At 45.1% G+C, this 23,634-nt stretch overlaps 4 protein-coding genes and 2 non-coding genes across 12 annotated transcripts; 5 read left to right on the plus strand and 1 right to left on the minus strand.

Annotated features, from left to right (window-relative positions):
- Positions 1–1,214: 1,214 nt before the first annotated feature.
- nufip1 (nuclear FMR1 interacting protein 1) lies at positions 1,215–5,137 on the minus strand. 2 transcript variants are annotated; one of them, XM_076094559.1, is made up of 10 exons: positions 4,649–5,137; positions 4,191–4,264; positions 3,960–4,061; positions 3,803–3,865; positions 3,642–3,718; positions 3,402–3,494; positions 3,123–3,298; positions 2,851–2,979; positions 2,040–2,260; positions 1,215–1,926 (listed from the first exon to the last, which is right to left on the minus strand). In XM_076094559.1, exons 1-10 carry the CDS (start codon positions 4,890–4,892, stop codon positions 1,462–1,464), a joined length of 1,644 nt encoding a protein of 547 aa, XP_075950674.1. In that variant the 5' UTR covers positions 4,893–5,137; the 3' UTR covers positions 1,215–1,461. The 2 variants fall into 2 exon arrangements, with proteins under 2 accessions (XP_075950674.1, XP_075950673.1); XM_076094558.1 differs by having other exon boundaries at positions 3,960–4,064; positions 4,649–5,136.
- Positions 5,138–5,557: 420 nt separating this feature from the next.
- Positions 5,558–9,820, plus strand: nop58 (NOP58 ribonucleoprotein homolog (yeast)). The gene is made up of 15 exons (XM_076094560.1): positions 5,558–5,712; positions 6,184–6,260; positions 6,353–6,405; positions 6,602–6,726; positions 6,807–6,943; positions 7,141–7,205; positions 7,312–7,446; positions 7,637–7,782; positions 7,989–8,115; positions 8,298–8,461; positions 8,555–8,689; positions 8,849–8,910; positions 8,998–9,143; positions 9,238–9,347; positions 9,446–9,820. Exons 1-15 carry the CDS (start codon positions 5,668–5,670, stop codon positions 9,503–9,505), a joined length of 1,587 nt encoding a protein of 528 aa, XP_075950675.1. The 5' UTR covers positions 5,558–5,667; the 3' UTR covers positions 9,506–9,820.
- LOC142953835 (small nucleolar RNA SNORD11B) lies at positions 7,823–7,907 on the plus strand. The gene has a single exon (XR_012955434.1). It is a non-coding gene; the product is annotated as a small nucleolar RNA SNORD11B (small nucleolar RNA).
- Positions 8,148–8,230, plus strand: LOC142953837 (small nucleolar RNA SNORD11B). Its single transcript, XR_012955436.1, has one exon. It is a non-coding gene; the product is annotated as a small nucleolar RNA SNORD11B (small nucleolar RNA).
- A 1,501-nt stretch (positions 9,821–11,321) lies between the features above and the next one.
- wdr12 (WD repeat domain 12) lies at positions 11,322–15,111 on the plus strand. The gene is made up of 13 exons (XM_076094561.1): positions 11,322–11,486; positions 11,654–11,748; positions 12,094–12,188; positions 12,353–12,459; positions 12,867–12,982; positions 13,076–13,230; positions 13,318–13,363; positions 13,452–13,537; positions 13,666–13,806; positions 13,916–14,021; positions 14,129–14,261; positions 14,646–14,718; positions 14,815–15,111. The coding sequence occupies exons 1-13, from the start codon at positions 11,446–11,448 to the stop codon at positions 14,890–14,892; spliced, it is 1,272 nt and encodes a 423-aa protein (XP_075950676.1). The 5' UTR covers positions 11,322–11,445; the 3' UTR covers positions 14,893–15,111.
- A 574-nt stretch (positions 15,112–15,685) lies between these two features.
- Positions 15,686–23,577, plus strand: ical1 (islet cell autoantigen 1-like). Of its 6 annotated transcripts, none has more exons than XR_012954703.1 (16): positions 15,686–15,805; positions 16,501–16,536; positions 16,617–16,791; positions 17,907–17,979; positions 18,104–18,227; positions 18,322–18,520; positions 18,617–18,742; positions 18,829–18,927; positions 19,010–19,095; positions 19,532–19,581; positions 19,923–19,961; positions 20,067–20,252; positions 20,621–20,896; positions 20,986–21,081; positions 21,303–21,479; positions 23,358–23,577. XR_012954703.1 is itself a non-coding variant. In XM_076094554.1 (16 exons), exons 3-16 carry the CDS (start codon positions 16,526–16,528, stop codon positions 21,416–21,418), a joined length of 1,656 nt encoding a protein of 551 aa, XP_075950669.1. In that variant the 5' UTR covers positions 15,761–15,805; positions 16,069–16,121; positions 16,501–16,525; the 3' UTR covers positions 21,419–23,336. The 6 variants fall into 6 exon arrangements, 5 of the variants coding, with proteins under 5 accessions (XP_075950668.1, XP_075950672.1, XP_075950669.1 ...); XM_076094554.1 differs by lacking the exon at positions 23,358–23,577 and adding an exon at positions 16,069–16,121 and having other exon boundaries at positions 15,761–15,805; positions 21,303–23,336; XM_076094553.1 differs by lacking the exon at positions 23,358–23,577 and having other exon boundaries at positions 15,687–15,805; positions 21,303–23,336.
- Positions 23,578–23,634: the final 57 nt, after the last annotated feature.

A 23,634-nucleotide genomic window follows, 5' to 3' on the forward strand; every position in this document is an offset into this window, starting at 1 on the left:
AATTATTAAAAAAACAAAACGATATGCGTTTTTCTACTGTTTTTTCAATTAGTGGAAGGTTAACAGAATAATTTGCGTCATGGATAGTTTAATCAATCTAAAATCTCATCTTCTGGCCTTTACTCAACAAATGTTTATGTTGCAACGAGACTGCTTATTATATTTGTTACTGCACATATGATATAATAAAGAGTCACAAATACACAGAATTAACATGGGTTTCATTTTATATGACGCACCAGAGGACCGGGAGGTTGAACAGCTGGTCCTCTGGTGTGGTCAGAACAACCTGGAGCTGAACAAGCTCAAAACTGTGGAGATGACAGTGGACTTCAGGAGGAGCCCCCCAACACTGCCCCCCCTCACCATACTCAACAACACTGTGTCCACTGTAGAGACCTTCAAGTATCTGGGATCCACAATCTCCCAGGACCTGAAGTGGGCTCCCAACATCAACACCATCAGGAAAAAGGCACAGCAGAGGTTATACTTCCTGCGCCAGCTCAAGAAGTTCAACCTGACTCAGGAGCTGCTGATCCTGTTCTACTCAGCCATCATCCAGTCTGTTCTCTGTTCTTCCATCACTGTGTGGTTTGGATCGGCCACTAAACAGGACAGAAACAGACTGCAACGGATTGTCAGGTCTGCAGAGAGGATCATTGGTTCCAGCCTGCCCTCCATCCTGGACTTGTACACCTCCAGAGTCAGGAAACGGGCTGGAAAGATCACTGCAGACCCATCACACCCTGGACACAAGCTGTTCCAACTACTCCCCTCTGGTAGGCGATACAGGGGTCTGTATGCCAAAACCACCAGACACAGGAACAGCTTCTTTCAACTGGCCGTCACTCTCATGAACAATAAATAATATTGCACCTCTGTTTGCACTACTGTATTATATATATATATATATATATACACTTTTTTTGGGATATATTTATACTTATATTGTATATAGCTGTTAAATGTTTATACCTACATCTGTTCTACTTTTTTGCTGCCCTTTTTTATTCTTATATATTTTTCCTTGTTTATTGTAAAATAGTGTATTGTCTGTACATTGAGAGCGGAGTGGAAACCGGAGACAAATTCCATGTACGCGCACGCATACATGGCCAATAAAGCTGATTCTGATTATAACAAAAAAACGACACATTGTACATCATAAACATATCTATAAATCAAGCTCAAAATAGAATTCAACAAACAAACTGTTAAATGATCAATAGATTATATGATTTATTTCAAAAGAAAAAAAAAGAAAAAAAAAAAAAATTGTATTTCTTCAGTACAAAGCATGTTACAAAAATATACCTGGATATTGTTAGTCGAACTAACATCACATCAAACACAATGGTGCTTGAAAAATAACAATTTCAAAGTATTAACATCAACCTTTGAAAGACAAATGTCTCACTCATGCCTCAGAACAAAATTAGATAAATCAATTTCAGTAATTTGCTAAGACATGACAGCACCAGGGCTCTCCCATATTTCATCATCGTAAGTATCAGAGGTGGATCTGATTTCATCTGTGCCCGTTGAGTAGAGGCTGTGGCAGTCTTTCACTGTAGTCTCTTCAGCATTTCGGAGGAAATGTCCCGTAACCGGCTCCACAGGAGGATCTATAGATGGTTCTGAGCACGTATGCAGACACTGGTCAACTACAACAGCTTTACTTGTTTCCAACTCCTCCTGATAATTAACTTCTGCTGAACTTGTCTCTGTAAACTGAGCCTTGGCTTTATCTGGTGGCTTTTCCTGCCTCCCTGCGTGCTCTCCGCTTGAGATCGCTGGTGTGACTTCATCCTTCACGCCCCTCTGGTCCTGAGGTCTGCTCTCCAGGCCAAAGAAGTTGTTTCGGACGACATAGCGCACGCACTGGAGGAGGACATTCCTCTCGTGGCGGATATCTTGGGCCAGCAACTAAACAGAGTGAAAGAAAATAAGAGATGCTGCATTATATAGATAATCTACATTTAAATATCTTTTTATTATCTCAATTTAAAATCCTGTGAAATATGCTTGTATAATAATACCATCTCGAGTAGAGTGGGACGACGCTTCTGCGGTGTGTCTTGGTGTCCTCCTCTACCGCCCCTTCCTCCCCTGCCTCCTCGTCCCCTTCGTCCCCTTCCTCTTCCGCCGTTAGGAGTGTGAAGGGCCTCCGTAACCTGTGAAGAGGTCTCCGGCCCTCTCGAGGGCCCTCTGTCCGGACACTTTTGTGATATTGTGTCTTTGGCTCTCTGAATAGGGATGTCTGAAACACAAGAAAAAAGAATATTGATAGATTTGAAGTGTTTGTTTTTTACATGCTTTATCCCAATTTGTATTTTGTCTATCAATTCGTAACAGCATAAAAACAACCGACCTATAATAGTCTTTTTTGGGTCGAATTAAACTACTTAGTTCATTATGTGGGGTTCAGACAAACAGTTACGACCAAAGATTTGTCACTGCAGTTATTTCTATAGAGGTTGAATAGGTGTAATTTACACATTTCCTGTCTGCTATTTACAAACTTCTCCAGACTTGGAAGTTATCGACTTGTATTAGTAATAGTAAATGCACCACTCGTGAATTCTTAAGCTTTAAGGTGTCTTATGAAAGGTGGTTATAACGAGCACTAGCGGCCTTTAGCTTAGTGGTGGCTGTGGAGTCATGTGACCACGGTGAAGTTTGTTTGCAGCCTAACATCAGCTTTAGTGGTGACTAATGTCTGTTGTGTGTTTGAATATTCAGTCTGACTTAAAGAGTATTTGTCATTGTCTCTTGAGCTCTTTTGGATGACCTGGACATTGATAGATAATAGTGTGTTCTGTAGCAGCTTGAGGACGGTGGCAAACTCACCTTCTGGTTCACTTTCACTCATGGAGCCGTAGTTGGCCACCAGGGAGCCCAGAGCCGAGCTCATCTGTTTCGGAGCCACAACCAGGCCACGGATCCTGGACTCAGGGGCTGGGTCCTCTCGGTCTGAATCTTGAAGCACGTGAGAAACACATATCGATTACCATCACAGTTGTGTTTTCTCTATGATAGAGACGATGTCGAACCAACAAAGACGCGACAATAAAGGCGCGGTGACATATTTTTGCCCCGCACACGTCAGATGAGTCCCTCACCATGGTCACTGCTGGCCAGCGCTCCCAGTGGATCCCCGTCCCTGCGGGGCTGGGTGAGGGGCGGAGGTCTCCCTGTCTCACTGCTGTCCGACGGGTGAGGGCCTCGAGGATGACGCCCACGGAACCCTCTGTTGCCCCAGCCACGGCCTCGACCCCGCCCTCTGCCTCTCATCCGCCTGCGAGATAGAGTTTAGATAAGATGAACTCTGAGCGAGTCCGAATATACTTTTGTTTCTGTGAGCAATAAAAGAAAAAGATGCCGTGTATTTGAACATTTACCCAAACTGAGCCGTCTCCAGAACGGCTCCCGTCTCCTCCCGCACCTCCATCACTTTCTTCTTCTTGTCCATATTCTCAAGTGTCGGAAAGTTTCTGGAAATTCAAATTATTATTATTACGTTTTCCTGATTGGAAGTATGCAAAATCCATGTATAAACACAACATAGAAAATCTGGATCAACTTATGATATTATGCCATTAATAGTTCAAAGATGAATGGAAATAAATTCGATTACTGACTTGCGCCTCTCCGCTCTCCATTTCATAATCTCGTCCGGTGTGTCCAGCTTGATCCTTTTAGCGCCTGGTGCATGGTTCTGCAGTCAGGACATAGAAAAGAATGATATTAACAAAGGGAAAATACTGTAAGTTTAAGATACACAGCGAGTTGTTTCACTTACGTTTTTCCAGTGGATGCTGACTAGTTTTTCATGAGCCATGAAGGTGCAGTCCGGCACAGAACACTACGAAAGAGATTTGATGGAGGTAGTCAGAGGAACTTGATTACTTCCATAAACTAAACCTTCTGTTATAGATTTTAAAGATATATTAAACTACCTTGACATGTTGAGAAACGTGCTCATCGTACTTCTCCTGGTTTTTGAAGCCGCGGTCACAGGTGTCGCAAAAATGGGAATACTCTGGTTCTTTCTTGTTTTTCTGCTGTGGATTATAGACAGATCAGCTGTAGCTGGGCTTGTTCTCGGTGCAGAGCGCGCTGCTGTTGTTTGATAACTATTAAAAGGTTAAGATCATGATTAAAGTTGTAGTGCTCTAACAGATAGGTACCTTTTTCCCATGGTTGTGGGGGGCTCCGTGACTCTGTCTTCCACCTCGATGCCATTCGCGACCATAGTTTTGACCTGAAGACAGGACTGACGTTAGAGGCGCGACAGCACAACACAAACAAACACATCAACTCTTTCATTATTAATAATGTGACAATGCTTTCTTTATGACACTCTGCCAATTTTACACTCACACTAGAGTCTGATAATGCTGACTGGTTGTGATTTTTAAAACTGATTAAGTTATAGCAATTATTTGAAGAAAAAAAACGGTCAAGTAAGCATGGTCAAATGTGATATTTACAGATACATTAGTTGACTATTTTCAATATGATCATTACAAGACTATCATTTTGTCTGGCTGTGGATGAAAGAAGCCATTTTAAGCTGGCTATAGTGCCCTTGTGATTGTTTTTTGGGTGATTTAATCACCATTAATAGACTGTATAGGCCACTCACCGTGTGGACGTTTCTGTCCATAGTTCCCACGACCCGAGGGGAAACCGAACTCTGCCGCTGCCCCGTGATGCCATCCCGCCTGGCCGCTGTAGTCCCACACGGGCTCGGAGGACGTCTCGCTCCAGCTCCACATGCTGGGCTGGAAGCCGCTCGCGTGCGGCGGCGGCTGCTGCTGGTAGGTTTGGATGAAGGTCGGAGGGGGACAGCCGAAGTCCGGCGGAGGATAGTGTCCCTGTTCATCCATACTTCACGCCCGAGTTCTTTCTTCGTATCGACAGTGAAGTATATTCGAAGTAAACGTGGGTTTCTCACCACGCAGCTCTCACATGTGCATGTTTTGCTCCAGTTTGCACATATGTTCGTCACTTCCGCGAGAACAGGAAGTACATAAAACATATGAACACAATAACTAAATAACAAAATATGAACGTCTACCAGTAGCTTATAGTTGTGTTGAAGTTGTACATCATGCTCCACTGCAACGGTATTTGCGTTTTAGGTTTTACTAAAAGTATTATTTCCTCGAGTCGGTATGTCTGCGAAGATTTCTCGCGAGATTTGACACGAAAGTCCTCTTTTTGGGTTGCCAGGTTGTGGAGAAAACACGTGTGGAATTGAATTCCATACATAAAGTAACTGGACTCCGCTATGTTCTGAAAAAAGTTAGTGCCATAAATTCGCTGGTACTGGGTTTTCTAAGCCAACTCACTGTTATTTTTACTTTTGCGTTAACTATTAAATAAAAAAGATATTTGCACTTGTAAATTATTAACAATGTATTACGTTGATATATCCTATTCATGAAAACCCATATTCCATACGTAGCTGAAACAACGATACGGTTTTTAAAACATTTCTGAAATCGGGTGATTAACGGACCTGGCAACCCGTCAGTTTCCTGGTGCTCGCTTCTCGCCGCGTGTCTCTCACACAGAGTCGGAGCAGCAGCGTGGCGACTCGGAAGGCTCTCAACTTGGAGAGCGCACATTTTCTGCAAAAGTAACTGAGCTGCTGCCAAAATGCTCGTGTTATTTGAAACCGCCGCTGGATATGCAATATTCAAGGTATATATACAAACACGTCCTCTGTTTCCTGTCACGTAAATAATTAGGGATTTGTACTCTTTAGCTATCCACGTTAGCTTAGGTTAGCCTCGTGGCTAGCTACCCACACGCACGTTGCTTCAGTTGTAAGTACCGTTAGTGAGTAGAATGAAATGGTGTGTTTTTATTTGTAGTCGGGCATGTGAACGGGCTTATTTGACGTTTCGCTTGTAACGTAACGAGTGTTTTTGCTAAGGTTTAAGCTAATGCAGCATGGCAGAGTAAAGGCCCTGTAACCACGTGTGCCTGAGTTAACTTCAAGGAATGTCTCTACTTCTCACAACACTGTCCACATCCATATTGTAAATGTATTAAAACTCGTGCTATTAGTTGATCGACACCAACTTTTCAGGAGAATGTAACTTTACCCATAAATCTAAAGACATTTTTTAAATGTGTGACAACTAACCGAGAGCTTCTGTTGTATTCCAGGTCCTCGATGAATCCAAGCTGCAGCAGGTGGACAGCCTGTATAAGGAGTTTGAAACTCCCGAAAAGGCGAACCAAATGTAAGTGCCATGCAATCAGCGAGTTGTCGCCATGTGATGCTGTGTACCTCACGTAAAACACGTCTGAACTGTTTTCTTTTGTCCCCTGCTAGTGTGAAGCTGAAGCACTTTGAGAAGTTTCAGGACACCACAGAGGCCTTAGCAGGTAACGACATATGTCTTTGCAGAATACATACAGCACACCTGGGATCTGTGATGTGTTTTTGTGTCTGATTAAAACGTGATATTCCACTGAGCTCTTATCTCTGAGAGTCCTTTATTCCCCCTCGGGCCCATTGTGGTTCTATGCATTTGTGTACGTTAGTGTTTCTAATGCGGTGTTCCCAACCTCTTCCTCTCAGCTGCCACTGCCCTTACTGAGGGAAAAATTGGCAAGAGTTTGAAGAAAGTGCTAAAGAAAGTTGTGGCCAAGGACGCTCACGAGCAGCTGGCCATCAGCGACGCTAAACTCGGCGGGGTCATTAAAGTAAGTATGCAAATTGATAGTATATACTGGCTACGCGTTCAATGCACGAGTTCCTGGTCTTAAACGGTTGTGGTTTTCAGGAAAAGCTGGACCTGAGCTGTGTCCACAACGCTGCCGTGTTCGAGCTGATGAGGTGCATCAGGAGTCAGATGGAGAACCTCATCACCGGCCTCCCGCCCAAGGAGATCAGCGCCATGTCTCTGGGATTAGCTCACAGGTACGTGGCGCACGGACGCAGCATCGCGTAAATGCGGGCGCTGTCTATGATTACACTTGCTGTCTGAAACCTCCTGTGGATTTTCCTCAGCATTCGTCACTACCGCTGAGGCAGCCATTTCTCCCCAAGCACAGGAATATGAAAAGTAGTGTGCCGTGAGGAATAACCCATTCATAGCTCTTCTCTGTGTTCTCCAGTTTATCCCGCTACAAGCTGAAGTTCAGTCCAGACAAAGTGGACACCATGATTGTGCAGGCCATCTGTAAGTTGAATACAATATTCACTAATTACCCTTTTTTTTTTTTGTAATGTCGGTTGTGTGTTTGAATGTGCAGTCTGACTTAAAGTATTTGTCGTGGTCGCTTCAGCTCTTTTGGACGACCTGGATAAGGAGCTCAACAACTACATCATGCGCTGCAGAGAGTGGTACGGCTGGCACTTTCCCGAGCTGGGAAAGGTAGTCACTGACAACTTGGTCTACTGCAAAGCTGTCCGCAAAATAGGTAAAAAAAAATTACTTTTGCACATGCTTATACATACAAATTAAGTTTGGTGCATCAGTGGCTGATAGGCTTAGTTCCTAGTGGGGGCAAAGTGTCTTATCCACTATTAGATCAGCTGTAAGATGCATGCATAAAGAACACCAGTGACTGTATTCCCGAGTAACCAAGCGTGTCTCTGTGCGTCCGCCAGGCGACCGCACCAACGTGGCCGGCTCCGATCTGTCCGACATCCTCCCCGAGGAAATCGAGGCCGAGGTCAAACTGGCGGCCGAGATCTCGATGGGAACGGAAGTGTCGGAGCAGGACATCGGCAACATACGGCACCTGTGCGATCAGGTTTGTCTCTTTCTTACTGTCGAACATTGAAGAGCTCAAGTGACAGTTGTGATGATGACGACATGTCGTCTTTACCCTGAAACAAATCATGTGGGTTTTCAGTCACTACCTCATCTGAACAGTCACACGGTACGGCTACAGGACCGCTTTGACTCGTGACCAGCTGGCAGGTGTAATTCAAATCTTGTCTCCTTTTTTTTCTGTAGGTGATTGACATCTCAGAGTACCGCACTCAGCTGTACGACTACCTGAAGAACCGAATGATGGCCATCGCCCCCAACCTGACCGTGATGGTGGGAGAGCTCGTCGGAGCCCGTCTCATCTCGCATGCAGGTGAGTCACAGAGAGGAGACCAGTGAAAACCAGCCGAGCGGTGATGATGACGACATGATGTCGCTTTCCTGAAAAAGACTGATGCTTTTAAGTCACTACCTCATCTGAGCTCGTGCCTACAGGCCCAATGAGCAGGTACCGACGAGAGCAACGTGTTAACTTGTCTTTCCTGTTGCTGCAAGGTTCCCTTCTGAATCTGGCCAAGCATCCGGCCTCCACGGTGCAGATCCTCGGAGCAGAGAAGGCTCTGTTCAGAGCCCTGAAGACTCGCAAGGACACACCCAAGTACGGTCTCATCTACCATGCCTCCCTAGTGGGCCAGACCAGTGCCAAGAATAAGGGCAAGGTAAGTCCAGAAGAACATGTGACTGGACTAAGTAATAATCGTCACAGTCCATTGGTTAGACACTAAATATGGGTTTTTGTAATATCTGTCCAGATCTCCAGAATGCTGGCAGCTAAAGCATCCCTGGCTATTCGCTATGACGCCCTGGGAGAGGACACGAATGCTGAAATGGGAGTGGAGAACCGGGCCAAACTGGAGGTCAGGCTGCGCCAGCTGGAGGAGAAAGGAGTAAGTAACACTACGAGAGAAAGATGTTTACCGTTTTCTGTGTCAGAAGTATCGCTCACATGTACTTGTATAAAGCAGGTCAGAGTAAAGTCTATCTGCTCTGGGCTTTCTCTCTGCTGGTCATCTTATCGTTTCCCCATTTATTTTTCTTCTTCTCAGATCCGAAGAATCAGCGGAACGGGCAAAGCAATGGCACAGGCAGACAAATACCAGCACAAGAGGTGAATACTCCAGAACCCCTTTCCAAAGATGACGTATTCCCACATGTAAATATGAACGGTGTTAAATACCCTCTCGTTCCTCCGCAGCGAGGTGAGAATGTACGATCCGTCCGGCGATTCTACTATTCCCTCCACCTCAAAGAAGAGGAAGTTCGAGGAGGTAGAGGAGGCTGAAGAGCCCGAAACACCGGTGGCCAAATCCAAAAAGGCCAAAAAGCAACCAGTAAAAGAAGGTGGGTAGGATGGAAACAAATGGCATCTAGTGACGAAGTGCTCACAATGGAGATTATGAGGCTCATGATCTTTTTTTTTCTGCATGTTTTGTAGAAGAAGAAGAGGAAGAAGCAGCAGAGGAGACTCCCAAGAAAAAGAAGAAGAAAAAGAAGGACAAGAAAGAGGAGGAACCAGAGGAAGTGGAAGAGGTACCAGTTACAGAGGTACGGATCTATTTAAACTTCGTCTACAGACTATTCATACGAGATTCCCAGTGTTTGTTTTTGAACATTCGTTGTGCTCACTTCTGTTCTCTCTCCAGTCATCAAAAAAGAAGAAGAAGAAAAAGAAGATCAAAGAGGAGGAAGAAGATGATGACTGAAATCGTGGTGTATATATTTTCTGTTTTTATGTCGATTTAGTTTTGTGTCATACATTTATATCAAATAAGGGCAACGCTGTATTGAGTGCCCGTTTCTGGACGTCAAGTAACAAAGTGCACATTAAAGAAAACCAACAATTTTATGACTGTGGAAGGTGTGCTTTACAACCATGGTGGATCTCCAGTTATTAAATGAGTAAAAATGTAAATATTTTTGTTCACAAAGTTCTGTCCTGGTTTGAACGTTTTTTTTTCGGTTGATTTTTAACTGTAAACGACTCATCAGACATGTATTAAACTCAGCAAGATTCCCCATTCTATTGTGACGAATCATTTTATTGTCCAAGACTGAACGTCTGCCCTGGTGAGATAAACATCTTTGTTTTTACGGTTTGCAATGCATCTCCAAAGTCCTAAATGGTCATTGTTATAATTTGTTAACATGATAATGTGTATATATAGCATTCATACATAATCATGTGTGCTAGAAGCCCCGTTAATAGAGCAGAGTGTTGGTATAATTTACAGTTCTTGAGGTTTTGAAAAATACATCGTTATTAAGGCTAATAACCATGATACAAATCTTATTTGGACACAACCATTCATTAGAATGTCATTTCACAGTTCTGTCCCTTTATTTATTTTTTATGTTATTTACAACGAATTCAGGTGAACATTTGTAGCACATATAAAAAATAAGATTAAAGGATAATTATATTTAAAATAAGAAACTAAAGGAGTATATATATTTGCAGCTATAAAAAAAGTTTGTGAATGAAAAATGTAAGGAAATGAACTCAAGCTGTTGCCCAGCAATGGTTGAAATGGTTTATACTTTTTGTTAGAATTAAATTTATTGATATATTCACAAATACTGCAAATCACAAATTTGCCTCCGAGGGTTTTACAATCTGTGCACATACGGCGTCCTCTGTCCCGGGACTCACATTGGTGCAAGAGAGGACAGAAGAGAAATAGATGTCATGTGTAGAGAATGAACGTAACGGAGTTACAACACATCCAATGCATATGACAGAAATGATGCAGAGAAGCTAATACAGGAGTAATGTGATCTGTTTTTGTTAGTACACATGCTGCAGCATTCTGAATCAATTGTAGATATTTAAGAGATGTATTAGAGCAGCCTGATAAGGAATTGCAGTAATCTAGAAGTGACTAATGCATGAACACATTTTTCTGCATCGTTTGAGACAGGATGTGCCTGATTTTAGCAATGTTACATAGGTGAATGTACAGTCCTTAAAGTTTGTTTTATCTGGGAGTTAAAAGACAAATCCTGATCAAAGGTAACCCCGAGATTCTTTACGGTGCTGCTGGATGCCAGAGCAATGCCATCTAGAGAAACTGTATCATTAGATGAGGAGGTGTTCTGGGCCGAGTAGAATAACTTCTGTTTTGTCTGAGTTTAACATCAGGAAGTTGCAGGTTTTTATGTCCGAAAGGCTGCTTGAAGTTTATCAAACTGGTTGGTTTCGTCTGGCTTGGTCGATAGATATAATTGGGTACCATCTACATAATGAGTGTTTATGGAGTGTTTTCTGATAATGTTGCATAATGGGAGCATATATAAGGTGGAGGATATACTATTTGAGATACGTGCATTTGAGTATTTCAATTACATGCTACTTAATATAACAATGACAAGAGCCATAAATAAATAAATCTATAATAGCAACACACTCACAGGGTCCATTTTCATGCATCGCATACATTTAGCTAATACCACTCAGGCATTGCTGGACGAGCGCAGAATCATCGATTGGCTGCATCCGGGCTCTACTGGAGTTCCTTGATTTCGTACCACATGGCAGGACTGCACGAGAGTCGGCTGTGTTATGAAGGCACAGATTAGCTACTTAGCCATACCTCATATATCTACTGCTAGTGGCGCGTTAGAGAAATATACAAGTTAATTAAACATGTCGCAGTTACAAACGAGGTTCTTCACAGAGAACAAAAGGTGAGCTCTTATTCCCTTTAACGAAACGAACGAAAATAATTAGCTAGCTAATGCTAACAATCCCGAGATATCATGCATGTGATACAGTAACTTATATGACAAACAAATCTACTAAATGTAAAACGTCTGTGTGTATTTGATGGGTATAACCTGACTTCTCTTTACAGGTATGTTGTAGATGATGTCCCATTCTCCATCCCCGCTGCCTCTGAAGTGCAGGACCTCAGCAATGTCATCAACAAGCTGCTGGAGGCTAAAAATGGTAAAAAGCACACTTTACTTTGAACATTAACAGAAACAGCACCCAGCTGAGGTCCCAATTCAAGTCTTTTAATCGGCGTACATGTGATCTGAACCACGTTTTCATTGCTGCTGGGAAATCAATTTTTATGATTTATTACAATTTAGATCTGTGCAATTGATATTAGATCTATCAACATGAAGCTTCACTTGTATACGCCTATGCCTAGTTTTCTAAGATATAATATTATTCCTACATATGATTAGATGAGCCGTAATTATATCAACCGGTTCACAAAAGTCCCAGTACTTCATTTAATTCAAGAAATAATCCCGTAATACATCTTGAATGCATTTGTTTCCGCAGCGTCTCACAGCAAAGTGGACTTCGACTTCCTGGTCAGGGGTCAGTTCCTGCGAACGTCGCTGTCCACTCACATGGACACGGAAGGCATATCTACGGTACGACCGGCCTCGCTGCTTAGCCCTGAGTGGACATGTTTTATTATAGTCTTCTTCACATTAAAAGAAAGTAGAGATTAAGCTGAAAGTACAACTGGGGACTGAATTGTCTGTGAGCGCATCCTTTTGATATTTATGCGTCGGAGCGTCTGCCTGTGTTTCAGGAAGACGTGGTGGAGATAGAGTATGTGGAGCGGATCACAGCACCAGAGCCCGAGGAGTGCATGATGCACGATGACTGGATTAGCGCCGTGGATGCAGACGCTGAATGGTAAGATGGCAGACGCCCCACACTGTCAAGGGGTCATTACACTGGCAACACAGATTTGGTACATTTATAAAAGAGAATGAGAGGAAGAAACTCGTAAACCAAATTAACCCCAATCAGACAAATATATAGTTCCTAAACATTTAGGATTCTCAGGACACCCATTGAACGGGTTCATACTAAAGTAGACAGATCACTTTCATAGTAATCTACAGAGCAAATGTGTAATGATGTTCAACCGGGTGGTCATTTCATGGTGTCGCTATTATTTTGTCCAGCATCTTTGTCATTTCTTCACTGATATTTCTTCCCATTTACACATTATATATCTGCAACAAGTCCACGTCCCAAACAAGAGCCAACAATGTGATGTTTTGCTTATTCGTATGTTTTGTTTTTTTCCTTTGCAGGATCCTAACGGGGTCATATGACAAGACAGCCAGGATCTGGTCTTTGGAGGGCAAGGCGGTGATGACGGTGGCCGGACACGCGGATGTGGTCAAAGACGTGGCCTGGGTCAAAAGAGGTGAGGGTGGACAGAGTGGCGGACATATCTCTCGCTCTGCTTGTGATAACGGCAGCCGTTCTTAAAAACGTGTGTGTGGGCGTTTCCGTGCAGACGGCCTGACCTCTCTGCTGCTGACGGCCTCTCTGGACCAGACCCTCCTGCTGTGGGAGTGGAACTCGGAGAGGAACAAGGTGAAAGCCAGACACTGCTGCCGGGGACACACGGGGAGCGTTGACACTGTTGCGACAGACCCCACCGGCACAAAGGTAAAGAGGGATGGATAATGGGTAGAGGCACTATGACTAGGATTCGTACAACACACAGTTAAAGCATGTGTGTTGCTCCCCATACAGTTCTGCAGTGGCTCCTGGGACAAAATGTTGAAGATTTGGTCAGCAGGTAGGTCGCCAGAGCAAATGATTGCATGTTAAGCTTTACGGAATGAAAAGCAAATCTCCCAACATGCTCCAACCTTTTCCCCCATCAGTGCCCACGGACGAAGCAGACGAGGTCGAAGAGCCCGCCGACAGACCGAGGAAGAAACAGAAGACTCAACAGCTCGGCCTTACCAGGGTGAGTGGAGCTATATCACTCTTCAGTCCGGCTAACCTGGTGGTGTAAAGATCGGCGCGTTAGTTAACAAACCGAATGTGAAGGGGTATCGATAAAAATGAGGCTCCCTTTTCGTCTCATGGACACAGACTCCACTGATGACGTTATCTGGACACAACGAGGCGGTGTCCTCTGTCCTGTGGTGCGACAGTGAGGAAGTTTGCAGTGCATCATGGGACCACACCATCCGCGTGTGGGACGTGGAGACGGGAGGAATGAAGACTACGCTGGTGAGAAAAACACACAGACGAGCAGACACTGGGTCAGAAACATCAGCCGCATATAAGACATGGTCACTGTGACAACATTTTGACGCTATTCATTTTGTCCATTCTCCAGACTGGCAGCAAAGTGTTCAACTGTATTTCCTACTCACCTCTGTGTCGACGGCTGGCCTCCGGCAGCACTGACCGACACATCAGACTGTGGGACCCTCGCACCAAAGGTACCGCTGTGCTCTCACTGCAACAGATGAACACACGACCATGGGTGTTTCAGCAGTGTTGTTTTATATCCGACGTCTTTCCTCGCTTTCCCTCTTCTCCGCTCCAGACGGGTCGCTGGTGCTGCTGTCCCTGACCTCCCACACCGGCTGGGTCACCGCCGTGAAGTGGGCGCCGTCACATGAGCACCAGCTGGTCTCCGGCTCCCTGGACAACCTGGTCAAACTGTGGGACACCAGAAGGTCTGTGAAGCACGTGAATGCTTTGTAGAAGTCAGCAACTTATTAGGACTTAAAGGGACAGTTCGTTTGAGCAGATAGGAGCATTGTACTACCGTGGAACTTATTTTAGACGATACCAGTTTAGATGTACACTCTGTTTAGAGTGTTTTCACTCCTTTTATCTTGCCCTCTGACATCCAACGGGGAACTTAAGCCATTATCCATGCATCCTGTTACTTCCACACTGCTGAGAGTAAACCACTTCCTGTCTGGAAGAAGCTTCCTGTCTTTGTCAGAATAAAATACAGTCTATGAAATGCCTCCTCAGCCTACATCACTCAAATCTGTCTTTTGTTGATACTGTATATTGGTATATGTTTGACGCGTATCTTTCATATCTCCCAGCTGTAAGGCTCCTCTGTATGACCTGGCGGCCCACGAGGACAAAGTGTTTTGTGTGGACTGGACAGAAAGCGGGGTAAGACACAAATCGAATCCCAAAGTAAAGAATATTCAGCAGTTGAATCCATGAAATCAATGTGTAACTTTCTCTACTTTTTTATGTTTTTTTCAGCTGATGCTGAGCGGAGGTGCAGATAACAAACTGTACACCTACAGATACTCGGCCTGTCCGACAGATGCCGGGGCCTAGGCAGACGATAAGGACCGAATGATGGACATTATCAGTGTTGTGACAGGAGGACGAAAGCGGCAGCGACTTGGGAGTTTTGTACAGCGGCAAATGTTGCTTGCTTTCTTCTTTACAGTTATTTTTAGCCCCTCTTAAATTTTACACATATTTTCTTATGGATTGTCTTTGTCTTCCTGTGACCCAAGAAAACTATAAATTAATTTTGTCTCCTAAAATGTCTCTTCTGTTCATGTTTCATTCATTAACGCTCGATGGTAATTTGTGAAAGAAAATCAGTGATCCAATGAAAATGTTCCACATATACAAACTATATTAAAGTACTGTATTAGATTGTTATTGGTTGTTTCTTTACCTCTAATTTAGCTTAACTATTGATGACGGAAGTGCAACATCAGTAAATAATCCAGTATATTGTGACATCATTCATGAAATATTGTTTATGTCTGATATATTTCACATCTTACAGTTGTACATTATCACCGTCCTTGTGTTTTTTGGGTAGCAAAAGAAAACTCTTGTGGGAAACGACTCTTCTTTTCCTCAGACTGGTATTTATTGTACTACAATATCGAAATGTGCTGCTCTCATTGACTCCATAACACCTCACGGGCATCAACGTATCTCTCATGCTTTCTTCTGATGTAGTCAACTGCAAAAACATTGAACTTGATGTATGAGAAACTCCAGTTCGTTGTTAGGTTGTAGTCCATTTTTGCAGCACTGTGAATGGCTCCTCTTTCAAAAGACGATCTTCGGTCTTTACATGGCCAGCAGCGCCCCCTGGTGTCCAAACGGCGCCATAGCTACTCTGCATATCCTGTTCCTCTGACTCGCATTATGACGGCTCTGTAGGCAGAGGAGCCGAGCTGCGCCGCATGGATGCTCGGGACAGCGGGACAAAACTAAAAGCGAGGTAAATGTGTATTCACCTACTTCAACTAACCGAGCACAAACGAACAAGCGGCCATGTTGAATTGCCTCGTTAGTTGCTCTCATTGCTGTTCCTGCCACGATAGCGACAAGCTAACTGCTGCTAGCTCACGAGCTCCTTTGACGTTAATTTTTCTCGACTACCGTTCGGGTTACTTCTACTTTTATACATTTTTGTCAAGCTAAGTGTTTACAGTGTAGTTGCATTTCACAAAGCGTTGTGTATCTTTCTTTCCGTGTCGTCAGGGCAGCCTTTTCCTGTAACCGAACACCTGCTCGACAGCTGGCTCTCTATTCAGGTGTCCGGTCTCTGCTCCGAGAACCGCATTTGATTAGCTTCTTAGCCTTTAGCACCGATGAGTTGTTGTCCAGCCACAGATCACCCTCCACGATAACAGCCTATAACTCGGTTATAGTCCAGTGGGGGAACAGCTGTCGGCTGCTGCTGTGCCCTGTGTGTATCCCAGTCAGTCATTTCATTGTTTCCTGCATTTCTATTGGTCTGCCACTGTTAGTCAGTTTCACACCAGTACATAAGCCTGATTTGTCTTCCTGTGTGAGGATCCTTAACAAGGAAACAACAGGAAACCTTCAGCCTTTGACATCAGCTCCAAAATACTTTAAATCCTGATGCTTTCATCCTATTTTAACCCCCCCTGTATTTCTTTTTGTTTTCAGAACAGAAAAAAGAGGCTGATATCCAATGATGGACGGGTATGTAGTAAAATGACATAACTCTAGTAAATAGCAGTCATGTTGTAAAACACAGCTGACTGAAGCTGTCTGGGCCCCAGGTTTGCGGGGGACATGCTGAGCGGCGGCCGGGCCCTGCTCGGCGAGGACAGCTCGGTCATGGCCCGCATGCAGAAGAAGTTCTGGAAGACCAAGCAGGTCCTCATCAAAGCCACGGGCAAGAAGGAGGACGAGTACGTGGTGGCGTCGGACGCCGACCTGGACGCCAAGCTCGAGGTAGGAGACGACAGATTGACTACACTAAGTACGCTATCAGGGACGTGTCTCTGATTGGGAATGTCCGACATGCAGGGAACCGTATCGGGGCCTGTAGTCTTCCTGTCCTTCCTGGTCAGAACAGACCCCCGCAAATATGTGGATGAGATGACTTTGTCAGAACATGAGCAGTGTGTTGGCACAAGGTGTCTCTTGTTAGCAGGGTACAGTACGCTTCGTTCGGACGGTTTGGATGAGCTGGCATCTGTCTGGTATTTCGTCCCGACTGTCTGGTCCCGCGAGGCGGGGACGTGGTCGAGTTTCACCGAGCTGCTGGAGACGCACTGTGAGGCTTTTGTTCCCCTCGAAGCATGAACAGGCCCCGTCTGTCTCCTTCCTGCTCTCATTGTCCCTCCACCCATACCCAGTGAGCCGGAGACAACGTCAGACAAAGAGGTGTTAAAAGACACATTTTGGACATTTACACAGTAAATACAGAGCAGGTTGTTTTTAGAGCCGATCCGCTCTGTTGCTTTCCTCCATCAGATTCCTAAATTAGAAAAACAGAACTGTGCCTGTTTGTCTCCTCGTGCCTCTGTTTCCCCCTGTGACTCAGACACAGCCGTTGGATAAACATGATCCTGGTGAATGTGTTGGTTCATGTCAAGAATAAACATTCAAAGAGGTGTGATGTGAAGGAGCTAAAGATCTGACGCTGAAAGGCGTTTGGCTACTGCTGAGGCAGACTGGCTGTTTATTCTGCAGTTAATCAGTAACTACACAAGTCTCCTCCTCCCTCTGCTCTCTCACAGTCTTGGGTGCGCTCTACCTCTTCTTGATACGTTTCCACTGAATAACAAAGTCAGGGCTCCACACAAACTGGCAACCGTACATCAGCTTTTTATCAGTTTATTTGACTGAACCTGCACCATATTGAGATGTCTCAGCGTGGCTGTTAATGCTCTCCACTCACAACACACACACATACATGTTGTGTTAAGTGAGGGACAAGCATCACGCTGCAAAACATAGTCCCGAAAGAAGAGACGTGAAGTGGACACGTGGCAGACGATCTGCGTTTAAAGATGGAGCTGGTCTGTGTGACGTATTCTAACCCGGCCCGTTTGTCTCTGCAGTTCTTCCACTCGGTTCAGTTAACGTGCACGGAGCTGCTGAAGGTGATCGAGAAGTACCAGCACCAGATCACACGTGAGTCCAAACTAGACCTTCCACATGACACCTCTTCACTGAATACCATAGAGGCGGTGTTTATTTCAGACGTTATAACGTCAGCCACCGTGCGTGGGACTTAAACTTTGAGCCGTGTCCCCAGGTTTGTCTCAGGAGGAGAACGAGCTCGGCCTGTTCCTGCGCTTCCAGGCCGTAGACGATCGCACAAAGGCTGGCAACATGATGGACGCCACCAGCAAGGCCCTGTGCACCTCCGCCAAGCAGAGGTCAATGAAGCCGACACGTACAATGCATTCTAAACTACCGTAAAAGGGAGATATTTTTGCTGAATTTCGGAAATTCTTATTTTCTCCTCCGTAGGATGGCATTCTGCCCGCCGCTGCACCGCTTGCACCAGGAAGTGGAGACGTTCCGGCGGCGCGCCATCGCCGACACGCTGCTGACAGTCAGCCGCATGGAGAAGGCCCGCACCGAGTACAGAGGGGCTCTGCTCTGGATGAAAGATGTCTCCCAAGAACTGGACCCGGACACCTACAAGCAGCTGGAAAAGTTCCGCACGGTGGGAGGACGCCTGTTTGTCGACCGTCTCGCGATGATGTAAAGCACGCGTGCGTGTTTGTCATCCTCTTGTCTGTCTCGCCTTCTCCGTCGTCAGGTCCAAACCCAGGTCCGAGGGACGAAGAGCCAGTTCGAGAAGCTGAAGAACGACGTGTGTCAGAAGGTGGACATGCTGGGAGCGAGCCGCTGCAACATGCTCTCCCACTCCCTCTGCACCTACCAGGTATGTGTGTGCGTCAACAGTTTACTGTGACTCTGTTCAAGTGTCTTCATCTGTCTACCTTTTATTCAATGCTTGTCTTTTTCCAGACCACTCTGCTGCAGTTCTGGGAGAAGACGGCCCACGCCATGTCGGGGATCCAAGAGGCCTTCCGGGGACACGTGCCGTACCAGTTCACCACGCTCAAGGTACTTCAGGTTTCAGAGACGCTGGCGGACAGCGGCCGAAGTGTCTCTACATCACATTTGACCGCATTCTTCCCTCGCACAGGACCTGCGAGACCCACTGGAGGAAATAACAGACGCGCAGGAACGAGAGGATAAGAAGGAGAGGGCTCTGCAGAGCCACACGGACAGGTGAGAGGACACACACACATCCTAACACACACTCATATTTTCATGCTCCTCTCCTGCCTCGTCATCACACACACACACACACACTCTGTTGCCAGGCATTTCTTTCCTTTCCCTATAATTTCCCCTCGCCGTCTGCTCTTTTCTTTGTATTCTTGCACACAATCACCTCAGCTATGTCTTCATCAATCACGATGTCATGTTCCCATGTTCTCTCACACGTAAGTGGAGCAGCTTTGTACGTGTGCTGATGGGTAGTGATCCACGCGGTAGTTGAGGGTCTTAGAGCGGTACTCCTGCAGTGAGACTGCAGCTCCAAATCTAATGGAGGCCACTGCATCGCTAAAAATAGAAGCGCCTCGTCTCGCCAGCTAGATAAGGCACTTTATCATTTTTTTCCCTCCCTCCCTCCCTCCTTCCTCCCTTCCTCCTTCCTCAGTCTGGTGTCCTTGGATGATGACAAGCCATCAGGAAGTGCCTCTGGAGCAGGTATGTGCTGCCCCCTGTAGGCATGAAGACATTTAAGACATTTTACAGACAATAATAAATCATGTGTAGTGAAAATAATGGTATGTTGCAGCCTTACTTTAATCAATAAATTAATTCACTTTGACTAAAGTAAGAGTTAATGTGATTCACTGTTTAAAATGATGCTGTGGCGTCTGTTTTATGAGTTGATTTAAGTTTTTCAAGTTGTTAATGTTATGTCATTATCTGCGTTTCGCCATTTGTCTGCAATATAAATAAACCTCCGAACAACAAAAGTATAACAGTGATACTGTAATGTAAGATGCTGCTTTTGAGTGTTTTTCATGTGCCCTCTTTTCCAGACCCCATCAGTGATGGACAGAGCCAAACCAGTGATGGTGGTAAGTGTGTGTGTGTGTGTAAACAGTACAGTTGTGTACGTTGGGACTGTTGTCGCTGACTTTGGGCCAGATGCCTGTTGGCTTTACGACTCTTTATGACCTCAGCGCGCCAAAACACAAGCGCACCTGCTGTAGACCTGTACGACCTCAGAGGACCGCCGGATGACGACCTGATGCTCATGGACTGTGACCTGCCTTGGTCGACGGACCGGCCTCCTCAGGGTGGAGACTCACATGAGCCCTGGGGCTTTGGAGGCCTCCAGTCCAGCCTGTCACAGCTGCCTGCCTCCGGTAAACCGGCCCGCTGTCTCTCTGTTTCTCCTACCGCCTGCAGATTCGGACTCACTTTGCTTGGTTGTGGCACAGTTTCACCGCTCCTGGGATTTTTCTATGTCTCTGCTTCCTTTTGCACTTCGGATCTGGATTTTTTCCGGCTGTCTGAAAGCAAGAGGCTTTGTTTCCTTCACCTGTCATTTAGGAAATCAAGCATCTTCTTCACTCCTCAGACTCACTACTTTGACATTCTGGGCTGACCATGAACTGATGATTTACTGTGACGTTAGGGCAGCTGTGTTGACATCTCATCTGCTAAAAGGAACAACATCAAAAATATTTTAGGAATATTTCTCATCAGTTTCTTTTTACTCCCTTCCCTCTAGGTGGGAGTCTGCTTTTAGGGCTGGGACCGGAGGAGGAGGATGGCGAGCGGGGCGACATGGCCTTCCTCAAAGACCTCCTCAGCCCGGGCCCGGGGGCCGCCGACGAGTTCAGCAGAGAGTGGCAGGACGCATTCGGGCTGTTCGACTCTCCCATCGTTCCTCCACCGAGCACGGGGCCAGCAGAGAGCGGGCCGGCGGCGCATCCGCCCTCCGGCCCCCCCAGCCCCACGGGCTTCCTGCCCTCCCAGCTGCTGGACCACAGCCTGAGCTCCACAGGTCAGCCACACTGCTGCTCTGCTGGAGGGACGAGCTCGCCGCGGCACGCCGAAACCCATCGCTCTCATCACTTTTTCTTTGTCTCCTAGGCTGGTCGACCCCGCCTATGTTCCAGGCTCCGCCCCTGCAGCCTCCTCCCGGGCAGAGCCAATCAGCTCAGCCGGCCCCAAGTGCAGCAGCTAACGGTTCGCTCTCCCTCAATCTGGGTTCTTGTCTTATTTTAGTAAAAACTGTCGTGTAGATTAGTCCCGGAATATTATACCCTGCGTGTTCATTTTATTTTAAAACCAAATAAATTTACCTGCTGAGATAATTAATGTCTTTTATACATACTCACAGACACAGTTCCAATCAATCTAATTACCATGAAACCAGTTGCTAAACTTAAACTCTCTTCTGTTGACAGCTGCTCCAGGTGGATCCAAAGACATGTCCGCCTGGTTCAACCTGTTCGCAGACCTGGACCCCCTCTCAAACCCCGACGCCATTGGACGTTCCCCGGACGAGCTCCTCAACGCCTAGAGCTCTGTATATGCGTGTGTGTGTAGGATTTCTCTCACAGGATCTGGATGTCAGAAACCAAGTAAAAGAACACACACAGAGACATTGATGCACACACATGTTACCAGGAGATATGTGTACATATCCACACTTGCAAATCCATATTTTGCGTTACACTGGAAGGTGTTATCCTACACTGGAAAAAGGGAAAGCGCTGTGAGTGGGTGAACGCTCTCCTGCAGCTTCGTCAATGACTGCTAACACTACACGGACTCTCAGCAAACCTCATGCGGAGAGAAGGTTTGGGTTGCAGGTTTATTTAGTTTTTCTTTCTGTTTTGTTTGCGTCGTTAGGGTGTGTGTCTGTTTGCTGTGTGCACACATCACAGGGGACCCAGGATGTGAAGAAAGAGTCTCCATTTACTGCTTACTGTTGTTTAAACATGGTAGCACATGATTGTAACGTGTGAATGAAGAGCGTACGCTATGAATATATTGTACATTGTGTATGTATGAGATAAGAACGGACCCTGAGGCACTGATGCAGACCCCTTCACAAACTCTGGATCTTGAAGACTCCACCTGTCTGATAAGTAATGTGACGCTTTATTGATCTCCCTCAGGAGAGTCTCTGTTTTCTGGTGAGCCGTCTGGTCTCCGGATCAGAATCATGGCGTCATTTTGACAGCCTGACCTGGAGTCAGATTGCAGGCACAGTGGACATTCACACTGTCCAAACTCCGCGGCTTTTGTGACACCGACGGCGTCTTTATGTTCATTCATCCCAGATTCTACTGTCTCTGAATGAAGTGTGGGTAAAAATACTAAACCGTTCAGATTCCACAATCCCAAGCCAAGAAAAATGTGTGACGGTTGAAACATTTATTTTGGTTTAAAGTAGGACACCGGATTGAATCGTTTTGGGTTGGGTGGGTTATTTAAGTCCTATAAATCTGAAAATAACAACACCTAAGCTGCATCAAACTGTATTTATTTTCTGATTATATAACGGTTTGTTTTTTGAGAAACTAAAGTAACACTAAAATAAGAAGTAAAATACTGTATTTTTAACTGTTTATTTTCAGAATTCACAGATGGATTTATGAAATCTATTGTTTTATGGGAAAAGAATCAACACTGGAGAACTGTTATGTCATGGAATGGACTTCTGATGTGTATTTAAGGGAAAAGACAACCAACACTTTATGAATGTTTCCAAAGTGACCAGCTGCAAAATGAAGATGCAGTCGGGCATCTAAAATCATATTATGGAAAGTATACCTACGTTGTTGAGATGTGAATATCACGTCCACATGCACCGAGACCAAATCCTCAGTTTCAGTCGTGTGCCTGTATACATCTCACTCAAGGGAGTAAAGGTGATCGCAGTGCATCATGGGAAAAAAATCAACTCTGAAAAACACTTTTTATACATATTATGATCTTCTTTTCTGGGGGAAATATACCCCTACTGTTTTGTTTTTAATGTGACACGAGGTCATGTATTATACTGTTTACTCTTGCTTTACACACTTCATCAAAAAAAGAAAAAAAAAAAAGAATGTATTTCTCAAGTCAATCACAAATGCTTTATTTAATTCAACTATGCCTTTTTATTTCACTCGAGGGGTTTAACAGATGAAAACGTGGCAGTTCTGTTTACAATAAACTGGACAAGCAAACATTGTGTTGAGTTCCAGAAATGCTGTTTATCCACTTTGAGAAAGAAAACAAGTTGAAATAAATCTGTTCCGTGTGTATGAATCTGCTCTTTTAAGCTACTTTTGTATTTTTGTAAACAGACGTCTTCGCTCGTGGGTGTGCTTGTTTCACCAGCACGTGGATATCTCATTTTGTAACAGAACTCTCCATCTCTTCACTTGTTGCGTTTGAGAAATGCCAAATCAGGTCACCGAATAAATAAATGAATGACATCCACACTTCTCTCCACTCTGCTACAGGTTTCCATCACTTCCCCGTCGCGTGAGAGGCTACGTGCTGGTTCGCTCCCTTCGTAGTAGACTTGTTAGTGTGCGCTGAGAAGTTAGTACATCTTTTGTTTGTGTGTGCGTGTGTCCTAGTCACTACAACCTGAGATGGACGATGTAATCTATTCTTGGTTAAAATTCTCTGGCGACCCAACATTACACTCCCGATAAATAAATACATTATTCACAATAATGAGATGTGTAGTAATTCACAGTACTCAGCGGAGAAGAAGCATGAGGGGAAAGGGGG

The sequence above is a fragment of the Anarhichas minor genome, unplaced genomic scaffold (assembly GCF_050575085.1).
Source record: "Anarhichas minor isolate MPS153535 unplaced genomic scaffold, ASM5057508v1 ptg000018l, whole genome shotgun sequence".
Classification (NCBI taxonomy): domain Eukaryota; kingdom Metazoa; phylum Chordata; class Actinopteri; order Perciformes; family Anarhichadidae; genus Anarhichas; species Anarhichas minor.